At 43.5% G+C, this 13568-nt stretch overlaps 1 protein-coding gene and 1 pseudogene across 1 annotated transcript in view; both read left to right on the top strand.

Annotated features, from left to right (window-relative positions):
* Positions 1-13568, top strand: part of SLC9A8 (solute carrier family 9 member A8) — a 74921-nt gene that overhangs the window by 18140 nt on the left and 43213 nt on the right. The window contains exons 4-5 of the mRNA XM_040248171.1: positions 6582-6640; positions 12202-12285. Of these exons, the coding sequence (XP_040104105.1) occupies positions 6582-6640; positions 12202-12285 (143 nt within the window). The remainder of the gene's footprint in view (positions 1-6581; positions 6641-12201; positions 12286-13568) is intronic.
* Positions 10423-11181, top strand: LOC120869094 (annotated as a pseudogene).

Genomic DNA, 13568 nt, shown 5'->3' with positions numbered 1-13568 from the left:
TGCACAGGCTTTTCTCTCCTTGGGGCAAGCGCGGCACTGTTCTCTGGTTGCGGGGCTGGGGCTTCTCACTGCTGTGGCCTCTTGTTTCGGAACTCGGGCTCCAGGGCACGCGGGCCTCAGTCGTTGCGGCACGTGGGCCCAGTCGTTGCATCTCCCAGACGCAGAGCACAGACACAGCAGGTGTGACGCACAGGCTCAGTTGCCCCATGCGTGTGGGATCTTCCCCGATCAGGGATCAAACCTGTGCCTCCTGCATTGGCAGGTGGGTTTTTTTTTTAACCACTGAGCAACTAGGGAAGCCTCTTGCATGTATATGATTTTAAATGTACAGACACTCAGCAGAAATGTATAGTGTAACCAAGAAACTGGTAACATCAGTGGCCTCCAAAAAGGAGAATAGAAGCCAGGATAGGACAGAGACTTAAGTTTTCACTGCAGACTCTCTTGGAGCTTTCACGTTTTAAAACAAGTCTAGACCTGCTCTTTACCAGCTGGGTGATGCTGGTCCTTGGCCTTTGGGTTCCTTTTCTGTAAAATGCAGGTGACAGTGCCTTTACTTCATAGGACTGACGATACTAAACAGGGCAAGGCGTAGAAATCACTTAGTATAATGCCTACGTGCTAAGTAGTCACTAACTGTTACGTGCCGTTATTAATACTATCATTTATGTTGTTATGGTCTATTACCTTGTAGGGTAATGGTGAGAATGAGCTGAAGTATTGTACCTTGTACACTGTAGGACAGGGCCTCACACCGCAGTGTGTGTGTGTTTCTTTTTAACACAATGCAAATAAATACATGTGTGTGCGTATATATACATACATATATTTCTACTTTTTTAAGGGAACTGGGATCTTGTGCTACATCCTGTTTTGTAACCTGACTGTTATACTTAATGTATTTTAAGCATTTTCCGATAATGCTCATCTTCAAGAGCACCCGTGGTCTACAGTGATGATGGCAGAGCAGCAGTGCACCCTGGGAGAGAGAGGGAGGGGTGTTAGTCTGTGGCAGCAGGGCAGGTGGGCTGCCGTGGTGCCGTCTACCCGTGTCTCAGCCTCAGGAGGTGGTAGAATGCACGCGGGAGCCCGCCGTCCACTGTCACTTGCTGGCCCTGAGCTGTCAGAAAAGCTGGGTAAACTCTCTGAGCCTTCCTGCCTGAAGCATTCTCTTGAGGATTAAAAATGACTTAAAGTGGGGACTTCCATGGTGGTCCAGTGGCTAAGACTCCGCACTCACTGTGCAGGGGCCTGGGTTCGATCCCTGGCCAGGGAGCTAGATCCTGTATGCCACAGCCAAGATCGAAGATCCTGCGTGCTGCTGCTAAGGCCTGGTGCAGCCAAATAATTTTTTTTTTTTAATAAAAGGATAATTTAAAGCAACAAAACCTGGGAGAAGGGGCTCAACAAATAATTATGAATTGCTCCTGATCCTTTGAATTAATCTAGTGGTATTCATAATCAGGTGTATGTATGAAGATTCACTGGGGCAAAAGGAGATATTAGAACTTAATATTTCTATTTAATTTGAATCTCTTTCACAGTCTCTATTTTTGGTGTTATTTTATTTATTTATTTCTGGCTGCACTGCACAGCTTGTGAGATCTTAGTTTCCCAGACCAGGGATTGAACCTGGGCCCTCGGCAGTGAAAGCGCAGAGTCCTAACCACTGGACTGCCACGGAATTCCTGTGTTATTTTAAAATACAGTGATGAAGTAGCACTTTTTTAGTAATCTTCCTTCCTTATTGCTCAGTCGTGTCCGAGTCTTTGCGACCCCATGGACTGTAGCCTACCAGGCTCCTCCCTCCATGGGATTCTCCAGGCAAGAGAACTGGAGTGGGTTGCCATTTCCTTCTCCAGGGGATCTTCCCCACCCAGGGATTGAACCCAGGTCTCCCGCATTCCAGGCAGACGCTTTAACCTCTGAGCCACCAGGGAAGCCCTTTTTAGTAATAATAAAATAAAAATTTGTAACTTGGAGATGCATGCTCAAAATTCTTTTTACTGATAGGGATGTACAAAATTGCAGCTAGGGTTTATTTCTAGGGTGTCTGGTTGTGTGATATAAATTAATTTCTTCTGTATACTAGATTGATTTGACCTAACTTTGAACCTCAATCTCAAAAGGTAAAGGAGGAGTTGGCCAATTTGATGCTACACCGTAGTTAAGTCCTAGGACACTTCAAAGGATTACTCGTGTAATAGTATTAGTAGTAATAATAACATCATACTGTATTTTACAAAGCTTCCAGTTCCTCATAAATAGTAATACAGAAACAAGCTTAGGCAATGGAATAATCACTGATTCTCAGATGTGATTGCTTCATGTGCAATTACAAAAGCATTTATTGTAAGTATTAAAGTTTGGTATACATTTACAAGGGAAAAAGAAAGTTGAGGTTTTAATAACAGCAACAACAACAACAAAAAAAACACTAGCTTTGAAAATGAAGTCTGAAATCATGGAAAAAGGATCAGTTTCCCTTGTAATCAGGAACAATTGCTGAGTGCAGAATGCGCTGTAAATGCAGAACGAAACCTTAAAAGTACAGTTTCTCACCTGTCTTATTGGCAGAAGAGGCCGATGATTTTCCAGGGTTGGTGAGGATGCTTTGGAGCAGGGGTTTAAATCCTCATAACTACTTTGGAGGATAGTTTGGCAACAGTTTCAGAGATAAAAATGCCCATGCCATTCGTTGTCTCTGGATCTGCCCTAGGGAAATAAATACTCACAAAGAGCTGTGTATATGTGTGCCCACTGCAGCTGTTAATGGTAACAGCTGGAGATAGCCATCATGGGGGGAAACTTCCAAAAATACCGGGGGAGGGATAAATTAGAAGATTGGGATTAACACACACTACTATAAGTAAAGTGAATAGCCAACAAGGACCTGCCGTATAGCCTAGGAAACTATATTCAGTATTTTATAATAACCTGTAAGGGAAAAGAATCTGAAAAACAATATATATGTATATAACTGAATCACGTGCTATACACCTGAAAATAACATGGCATTGTATATCAACTCTGCTTCCATAAAATTAAAAAAAATTTAAAGTAGAATTACATACCATGAATTTCAAAGTGTACAGTTCAGTGCTTTTAAGTATATCCACAGGGTTGCACAACCTCACTACTATCTTCCTTAATTCCAGAACATTTTATCCCCTCAAAAAGATACTCTCTGAGGCGTCCCTGGTGCCTCAGTGGTGAAGAATCTGCCTGCCAGTGCAAGAGACACGGGTTCGATCCCTGATCTGAAACGATCCCATATGCCCCAGAGCAGCTAAGCCCGTGCCCCACAGCTGTTGAGCCTGCGCTCTGGAGCTCGGGAGACACAGGTGCTGAGCCCCTACTCCACAGTAGGAGAAGCCACTGCAATGAGAGGCCCGTGCAGCGCGACTAGAGAAAAAGCCCACGCAGCAGCAAACACCCAACACAGCCAAAAAGAAATACGTTTATTAAAAAAAAAATACTCCCTACACATTAGCAGTCACTCCTCATTTTCCCCTTCCCTTGTCCCCTGGCAACCGCTAACCTCCCTCCTATCTCTACATTTGTCTGTTCTAGACATGTCATATGAATTGGAACCGTGGGAATTATAGGTATTAGAATCTGGCTTTTGGGGGGTGGGGAAGGGGTAATCATTTTATGAGATATAATTCACCATACATGCTACTCATCAAATGTAACCTGTATTTAAATGTAACCTTTAAACTCTATAAAAGTTCAGGGATTTAGCATAATATATTCACAGAGTTGTGCAACCATTACAGCAATTTTAGAACATTGCTTCATCCCCAAAAGAAATCCCATACCCTTTAGCTGTCATCCCTAATACTGTCCAGGAAAACATTTCTGTCTCTGTAGATTTGCCTGTTCTGAATATTTCATATAAGTGGATCATAAAAGATGTCTTTTGTGTCTGGCTTCTTTTACTTAGCATGCTTTCACGATTCATCCTCATTGCAGCATGTATCAGTAGTTTCTTCCTCTGTATCCCCAGATAATGTTCCATTTGTGGATACATGACATCTTGTATATCCACTCATCAGTTGGGGGACATTTGGGTTGTTCCCCTCTTTGGGCCAAGAATGCTGTTATGAACATCCAAGTTTTCTGTTCTCTAGGGTGGAATTGCTGTGTCATATGGTAACTTTCTGGAGAAGGCAATGGCACCCCACTCTAGTACTCTTGCCTGGAAAATCCCATGGATGCAGGAGCCTGGTAGGCTGCCGTCCATGGGGTCGCGAAGAGTTGGACACGACTGAAGTGACTTAGCAGCAGCATCATGGTAACTTTCACTGTTTGAGAAATTGCCAAACTTTTCTATAGCAGTTGTGCCATTTTTACATGCCCACCATCGATATATCAATACTAAGTGTCCCAATTTCTCTACATCCTTGCTGACACTTGTTATTTTTCCATTTTTTAAACAATGCTAGCCATCCTAGTCGGTATAAACTGACGAATCACTGTGGTTTTCATTTGCATCTCCCTGATGACTAACGATGTGAGATGTCTTTCCTTGTGCTTATTGGCCATTTGTGTACCTTCTTTGGAGAAGTGTCTATTCAGCCTCTGGCGTGTTTATGCTTTGCTGTAGAGCTATTAAAAAGGAATGAGGCAGATCTGTGTGTAGTAACCCCTGATCCTAACACTTAGCAAAATAGCAAATAACAGAAAGATACAGTACCTTTTATATAAATACTCACAGGTGTGCCTTGTGTGTACATATACACACACACGGTAGAACTATGTGGTTAATATAAATATGTAAGAGGGTGGAGAAAGGGTCTGCTGGAATACTACCCAGACTTATCAAGACAGTTGGTTACCTTGGAACAGGAGACAGAGAGTTGACGGGGTGGGATTTCATCAAGAGACTTTTTTCTTATTTATAACGTCTTACAAAGTATTCATAAACTATCTGGTTAATAAAAAAAAAATGTATGAAAACTCCTTAAAATATATACACAATTTAAAAAGATAAGAAAAAGGAAGCAACTGGGGAACTTTGAGAAAGATTAGAATAAGTGCTTTCATACCACATGGCAAGTGAGTGTCTGATTGGAAGTGGAGGTGATAGTTGCTCGGTCGTGTCCAACTCTTTGTGACCCCATGGACTGTAGCCCGCCAGGCTCCTCTGTCCAGGATTCTCCAGGCAAGAACACTGGAGTGGGTTGCCGTTCCCTCCTCCAGGGGATCTTCCTGACCCAGGGACTGAACCCAGGTTTCCTGCATCACAGGCAGATTCTTTCCTGTCTGAGCGACCAGGGAAGCCCATAGGAATGTATGATTACTGTCCTGAAAATATCATTGATCATTATTCCCTTTATAGCTCAAATCTATCAGATTTTATCTTACTCCATTTGATCAAAAGTTTTATTGTTTTATTAATATATAACAATGTACAAATAGTACAGAGATTTATAAAGTTAAAATGAACTTATTTCCTCTCTTCACCTCAAACCCCTCCTTCCCCATGACAGTTAGCATTTGTGCAGCTTCTTCTCCTGATAAAACTCTATGGTCTTGTATTTTCTCCTCACCCCCACCCAATAAGGTATGTTTCTTCAGCTCTCTGTTGTTGATGGAGAAAAGCTTCTTCCTCTAGGAAAAAGAAAAGTCTTTTTTATTTATTTTTTGGCCACAAGGCATGTGGGATCTTAGTTCCCTGTCCAGGGATCCACCTTGCACCCCCTGCATTAGAAGCGTGGAGTCCTAACCACTGGACCACCAGGGAAGTCTTTAAGTGTCTGAGATGGTGTTCTTCAGCCTTACTTTGTATCCCCTGTACCAGAGATGGTGGTATGGCAGGTCCAGAGTTCTGCTCAGATGTCTTTATTTTATAAAAAATTTCCCCTGCTGATTCTATTCTGATGTGCCCACAGGGTCAAGAATCATTTATCTAGTGAGGGACAGGGCAGTCATAAGTTGTACCTGTGACACATCTTCGAGAATTGTTTTTGGTGGGTTCTTTATGAGAGAGCAGTGAGCCTGTCAGCTTTGTGGAGACATGCCTGAACTTAGATGGTCTGTTTTATTCCAGGAATTTCACAGAACCTTTCCTTTAGGTTATTTTCAGCATCAGGACTTTATCTCTAACTAAATACTCTACATGGCACTGCCATCTGAGCCTGAGAATGTGATCTTTAATTCCTTTGTGAAAATGATAGGAATAAGCAGTAACAGGACAAATTTAGCTTTCTGCCATTTTACATTGAAAACGAGCGGATAAAGCAAAAATGAGCAGTGTTAAGTCTTCCATGCCAGGCAGACTACCCTTTGGTCTTGTTTTATAAAGCTTTTTTTGCCCCTCTCCACCCCGTCCTCCCCACCCCCAGATTTTTGTAGACTTTGTTGTGGGAGGTTTGCCTGAGTTGCAGGTGGGAAACTCATATGATTCGTAAAACTCCACACTAATTTCCATTCTTATGTTTTCAGACACAAAACTTGCAGAAATTCATAAAAGCCACTCAGAGATGTAATAGTAATCAGTTTCTTTAGAATAATAAACTCAATAAATCTTTCTTATAGCTTAAATTTTTTGTTAATCTGTACATTTTCTCTTCTAGGTATACTCATGGGAGCAGTTATAAAAATTATAGAGTTTAAAAAACTGGCAAACTGGAAGGTAGGTTTACCCAACTGTTCTTTTTTTAACATAAGTACAGTTTTGATTGGTTCTTAGTTTTAGTGACAGTGAAGGTTATGGTGGCCTTCTTATCATTACTTGACTGTCTATGAAGTTTATATTGTCCCATTGATTTTAGTAGATTAGGGTTGATATCTTTACATCTGACTTTTCTGAAAAAGCATAAATCTCTGTTTTGAGTTAAGAAGCATTCAATGCCACGTTTTGTTATTTGTGTGCATTTTCACAGTCTTAAGATGGCCTTGCTGTATGCTAGTCGCTCAGTCATGTCTGACTCTTTGTGACCCCATGGACTATAGCCCGCAAGGCTTCTCTGTCCATGGAATTCTCCAGGCAAGAACACTGGAGTGGGTGACCATTCCCTTCTCCAGAGGGTCTTCCCAGCCCAGGGGTCGAACCCAGGCCTCTTGCATGGCAGGCGGCTTCTTTACCGTCTGAGCCGCCAGCTGAGCCTCCAGTGGAGCCGCCAGCAAAGCCCTCTAACCAGCGTTAAATGCTGAACAGTGTTTGTTTCTCCTGATTCTATTCTAACAGCTGCAGCTAATGAGACTTACCTGTCCAGCGCTGTAGACCTTAGAGAATGCTTTACACACTAGCTTCTGTCATCCTCATGACAGCCATGGAGTTAGATAGACCTCATATTGTCTCCATTTTCATAGGTGAAGAAAGTGACCTCTGGGGGTCGGGACATGTCCGGCATCACAGAGCTGGAGAGCAGCTGAGCCGGCCCTGGTGCCCAGGCCCTCTGGTCTGCGTGCACTGTATTTTCTCCTCCACACCACCCTGCCATCACTTTGTGGACGTTCATACCCTTCCGTTCCCTCAGGGGGCACTAGCACGCGACCATCGTCTGTGGGCCACGGACTGACTGAAACTTGAGTAAGAAGCTTAGCAAAACTGATTTTGTGAAGGGAAAGAAGGTCCATTTCAAAATATTAAAAGAATTGTATGATAAAAATATACATTTGAGCGCCCCCCTATTTTGAGCCAGCTCCTAGGTATGAAGATTAATTTACTTGTGGAACTATAGAGTATAAAATTTGCAAAACGAGCCTCATGGTCTGAGGTAAAATGCAATTTGAAACTGTTATAAGTAATAGTCAGTATCCTGTAATAATCTATAATGGAAAAGAATGTGAAAAATAATATATATATATGCATATATATGTAGAACTGAGTCAGTTTACATCAGAAACAAACACAACGTTGTATATCAGCTATACTCCAATAAAAAAGAGAAAGGCTACATTTCTAAAATAATAATAGTATTCAGGACATATTGTCTGTGTTAAATGATTTCCCGGTATGTGTATTGAGCTCGGAATATTTCTAGAACTCCCCTCTGCCTGGGAAGGGACTGGGCAGGCCCCACTGGAGCGCGTTGTATATGAAGCTTGGCCTTCCTGCAGCTGGGCTCACTTTAAGCTCCTCACGGTGGCTCATTCTCGGGCAGGGAGCACGGACCGCACGCCCTTTCTCTGCTCTTACCCTGGATAGACCTGATGTGCAATACCACCCCCGACACATTTTGTTTGATTTAAAATCTGTTGATCAAAATTGGAATCAATTTAAACCCATTAAAAAAATCATTAGTTTTCTTTTAAATATTATTAATCTATATAAAATTCTAGAAATTTCATGTGAAAATGTGAACTTCTGGTGTCTCTGGAAGAAGCGGAAGCTCTCTCAGCCCCGGGCCCATGCTCTCCCCGCTGAGGGCAGCTGCTCCCGAGGGACTGCAGGGTAGCCCAGGGAAGTCTGTGAGTGGGTGGGCCTGCTCTGAGCAGCACGAGGAGAAGAGTTATCTTTTAATTTTCTATGCTTCAGAGTTATTAAATATATTTTTCAGTGGGTGTTGGTTTTCAAGTTAAAGAATAGTAACGTATTTAATAGTATAGACAAGTGAACCACATTCAGGCAGCCAGTGCTTGACCTCAGAAAAGGGTGAGGTTGTTAGGCTAAGACAGTAGGGCAGGCTCTCCAGAGGAGCTGGTGCTTGTGGAAAGCCGCAGTAGGAAGCAGGGCCTGTTTGGAAACCTGGTGCTAGGAGGAGCAGTGGGAGGGAAGAAGGACAGTGACGGAGCGCTGTTTTCTTCCCGTGCTGTTTTGTCTCCAAACTCTCCTGCTGGGGGCCTTCTACCTTTGTTGTCATGTACTTAATACATTTAAGTCAGCCTGCTTGTTTATGTATGTGCATTTTTACAACAGGTTTTTAAAAGCTTTTACTGTGGTAAAATGAGAACATAAAATTTAGCATTTGAGCGCTTTTTAAGTGTACAGTTCAGTGGCATTAAATACATTCACAGTGTTATTTAATCGTCACCACTGTTTATTTCCAGAGCATTTTTCATCATCCCAGACAGAAACCCTACCCATTAAACAATTCCCCATTCCTCTTTACCTACTTTGTATTGTACTTTCTGTTTGTCTGTGTGTGTTTTTTTTTTTTAACATTTTCTGTTTTTTTAGTGGCCCCTATTCCACTTTCTGTGTTTATGAACTTAACTATTCTAATACCTCAAATAAGTGGAATCATGCAATATTTGTCCTTTTGCATCTAGCTTATTTTCTTTATCGTGATGTTTTTAAAGTTCATCCACGCTGTAACCTGTAGCATCACTTCTTTCCTTTTTATGGCTGAATAATATTCCATGGTAGGCACATACCACACTTTGTTTATCCATTCATCTGTGGATGGGCCCGGGTTTATTTCCACCTTCTGACTGTCATGAATAATGCTGCTATGAACATTGGTGAATGTTTATTTTAAATAAGGAAACTATAATACCGTTTGAAGTGGGAAACCAAAGTTGTTTTTATAAATTCAAAAACAGAGTAGTACATTTGCTTACTGAAGCCTCTGAGGCCAAGCCTGCCCTCTTTGTCAAAAAGAGGGATCAGCACATTGGAGAGAGGCTTAACACCGTAGCTTCAGAATGATGTGTCTGACTCAATTGGGATTCAAAAAGAGTCAGAAAGGGCTGACTTTCTCAGTCTGTGGGGTCAGTGGTATTTGACACACACTGCTCAAGTACCACCTCAGACCACTTTAGGGGAGATGTTGCTCAAAGGAACCCGGGATCTTTTCGTAACACTGTTGCCCATCAGGTGGCGTGTGTGTTTCCTATGGCTTCTGTAACAGATTACCACAGATTGAGTGGCTTGAAACAGCAGAGATTGTTCAGGCATAGTTCTAGAGGCCAGAAGTCTGGAATCAAGGTGTTGGCAGGGCCACACTCCCTCGAGGAAGTGAATCCAGGCCCTCGGGGAGAATTGCTCATTGCCTCTTCTAGCTTCTGGTGGTCCCGGGCATTCCTTGGCTGTGGCAGCATAACTCCTCTCTCTGCCTGTCTGTCCTCACGTGCCTTCATCTCTGTGTCTAAGTCTCATTTTCTGTCTCTTTTAAGGACACTCTTATTGGATTCAAGGGCCCACCTAATCCAGCAAGATCTCAAACTGGATTCTGCCCTTAATTCCATCTGCAAAGACCCTATTTTCCAATCAGGTCGTATTCGGAGATTCCAGGTGGACATGACCTGGGGACCGAGGATACTGTGAGCCTACTGCAGGCGGGCTCTCCTTTCTCCCAGGAGAAGTGTAGTTTCTGAAACTCTGAGAGTTTCTGCTGTGGTCCTACCACACAGAGCCTGCAAGTAGGGTGCCCCACAAATCACAGAGGTCGGCCCATTTCTTTCACATGGCCCCAGGCTGAGTTGTGAGCTTGTTATACAGGCTGTTATTTTAAGACTTAATAAGACATTTTCACCTCTTTCCCTTTGGCACGCCACTGAAGATCCTGGTGTCGCCATGGGCCGCCACCCCGCCCGGTGTTACCGGTATTGTAAGAACAAGCCGTACCCAAAGTCCCGCTTCTGCTGAGGTGTCCCTGATGGTTAAGATTCGCATCTTTGAGTTGGGGCATAAGAAGGCCAAAGTGGATGAGTTCCCACTCTGTGGCCACATGGTGTCAGATGAGTATGAGCAGCTCTCCTCTGAAGCCCTGGAGGCTGCCCGTATTTGTGCCAAGTACGTGGTGAAAAGCTGTGGCAAAGATGGTTTTCACATCTAAGTGCGGCTCCACCCCTTCCATGTCATCCGCATCAACAAGGTGTTATCTTGTGCTGGAGCTGATAGACTCCAGACGGGTATGCGAGGTGCCTTTGGAAAGCCCCAGGGCACAGTGGCCAGGGTCCACATTGGCCAGGTCGTAATGTCCATCCGCACCAAGCTGCAGAACAAGGAACATGTGATTGAAGCCCTCCGCTGGGCCAAGTTCAAGTTCCCTGGCCGCCAGAAGATCCACATCTCTAAGAAGTGGGGATTTACCAAATTCAACGCGGATGAATTTGAGAAACATGGTGGCAGAAAAGCGACTCACCCCAGATGGCTGTGGGGTCAAATACATCCCTAATCGTGGTCCCCTGGACAAATGGTGGGCTCTGCACTCATGAGCATCAGCGCTGTCCCCTCCTTAATCATGCTCACCAATAAATGCTATTTCCTGTCCAAAAAAAAAAAAAGACATTTTCAGAAGTCATCATTTGCTTCTATTTTGAGCCTTTTTCGAATGTCATTTTAAGTCTTTATGGTAACAGCCATACATTTGTAAGGGTACATTTATCATTCTTTTGACTAGAGATTTTGACAAGAAATCAGACTGTCAAGATTGTGGCTTGGGAATTTTCTTTTGAAAAGGTCCTGATTTTGCAGTTTTAAATAGGCTGTCATCATTTGGGTTTAAGAACCGGTATGTATTTTACCTCCAATCCACCACAGTTAGAGCCTCCTTCCTTCCTTTGTCCCTTCCTTCCTTCTTTCCATAGGTTTGTAAGAAGAGAGCTGTATTAATATAGAAGATGAAATTGTTTCATCCCCCCAAAGTTAGAGTAACTTTGCCCCTGAAGATATTCATATTCTCAAAATATATTTCATAATGGTACTTAATATTTGAATCTGAAAGCATGGCAAGGGGCTCACTTTATAGCCATGTCCCAAGTTGCAGGGGCATCAGGTGAGAACTGTTTCATCACAGTCAGATTTAGGAACATGGCATAGTTGTCTATGATAGGCAGAGAAAAGGCAGGGCTGTTTTAAACATGAGTGGGGTTTACCCTCCCTCTAAGTGGATTGTTTTAGGGCTTACCATTACCTTTTCCCTGGAGGAATTCCAATTTGTGGACTTGATTTTGAAAATGTTCTTTTTGAATTGAAATGTTTTCTATATTAAAATTAATTTACTTTCCTTAGTAGAATAAAGAGCCTACTGCTGTAAATTTGGAAGCAGTTCATTCTGCTGTTTATTTTTCTGGGCACCTTTAAAAATCATTTGTTCTACATTTTTAAATATAGGTTTTCTTTTGAGGTCTGTCTTTGTTTGTTTGTTTTATCACTGCTTTTGTTTGGTTTTATCATCAGGTAGTGATTTAAACTTTGTATGTTTCCACTGGGCCAGGTTCCAAGAGAAGAATGACTTTGGCTCTTCACTGATGGACTTATTTTTTAATCCCATGCCTCTGAAAATACCCATTTTATGTTTACAGGAGGAAGAAATGTTTCGTCCAAATATGTTTTTCCTCCTCTTGCTTCCACCTATTATATTTGAGTCAGGATATTCATTGCACAAGGTAAGACCTGGGCACGCATTAGTGCTTTTAGTCTGGGTGACTCCCTGTGTTTCCTTAAAAGCTTGGGTGTTAATTTAGCAGCGGTGGCTCTGTGTGAGTAGCCTGGGGTATGAGGTGGAAGCTGGACCATCACGCCTGACTTGTGAAGAGGAGCAAACACAATCAGTGGGCTGCTTTCATGGTTTCAGGCAGTGTGGCTTACTAGTGTTTTCCTTAGAGGGGTTCTTTGCTTAGAGATGACCAAAGTGATTTTTTTAGAAATACGTATTTATTTGGCTGTGCCAGCCCTTGGTTGCTGCACGCGGGATTGTCATTGTGGCACGTAGGTCTTTCGTGGCGGTGCATGGGCTTCTCTCTAGTTGACGCTCAGTAGTTGCAGCACAAAGACTTAGTTACCCCCGAGGTCTATGGGATCTTGGCTCCCCGAGAAGGGATCGAACCCACATCCCCTGCATTGGAAGGTGGATTTCTATACACTGGACCACCAGAAAAATCTCCCAAAGTGATTTTAATGGCACGTGGCTGTTATACTGACTCCTCTTGGAGGCAGAGTGACCCATGTTAAAAAGTCAGATTGTGTCCTGCGACGACAGAACGGGTGCCCCGGGCCTGCTGGTTCTCTCCTGCTCCTGTTTCTCCCTCTCTCCCTCCTTGGGCCCACCCACCCTTCAGACACCCGACTTAAGCCCCCGTCCTCGTTCCTTCCCAGCCCCTCCCTGGCCCTGCTTTTCCTCTCCAGAGGAGAGCGTGACCTTCCCTCCCAGGCTTCCAGCTCCTTCTGGCCCGATCGCTGACTCCCACAGCGCAGCATCTGGCCCCGCCCCATTCTCTGCTTTGGTCTGACATTTCTGGTCTCTCCTCCAGCTTCCGTGGGGCTCTTTCTGCCTGGGCAGGAGCTTCTCACTTTGTGTACCCTAGGCTTTTCTTTGTGAGTTCTTTTAAAATATTCGTGTATTTAAGTTTTGAAATAAGAAGGTGATTCAACTTAAAATACTAGTAGTACAACAGTTATTTTGTAAATGTGATTTTTAAAAAATTTGAGGGTTGGAAGGACTCGAGGTTTGGCCTGTCCTTGGAGAGGGGAAGAGCCTGGATTTTGGACCCAGAGACCCAGGTCTAGTCATGCGCTGCCCCCTACGGGTTCCTTTTGAGTAGTGCCTGTGTGCTAAGTCACTTCAGTCGTATCCGACTGCGACCCCGTGGCCTGTAGCCCGCCAGGCTCCTCTGTCCATGGGATTCCCCAGGCAAGAATGCTGGAGGCGGCTGTCGTCCTGGAGATCTCC

This window comes from Oryx dammah, unplaced genomic scaffold (assembly GCF_014754425.2).
Source record: "Oryx dammah isolate SB20612 unplaced genomic scaffold, SCBI_Odam_1.1 HiC_scaffold_10, whole genome shotgun sequence".
NCBI lineage: Eukaryota > Metazoa > Chordata > Mammalia > Artiodactyla > Bovidae > Oryx > Oryx dammah.
The sequence above is the reverse complement of the archived record's forward strand: the minus strand, read 5'-3'. Positions and strand labels throughout refer to the sequence as shown.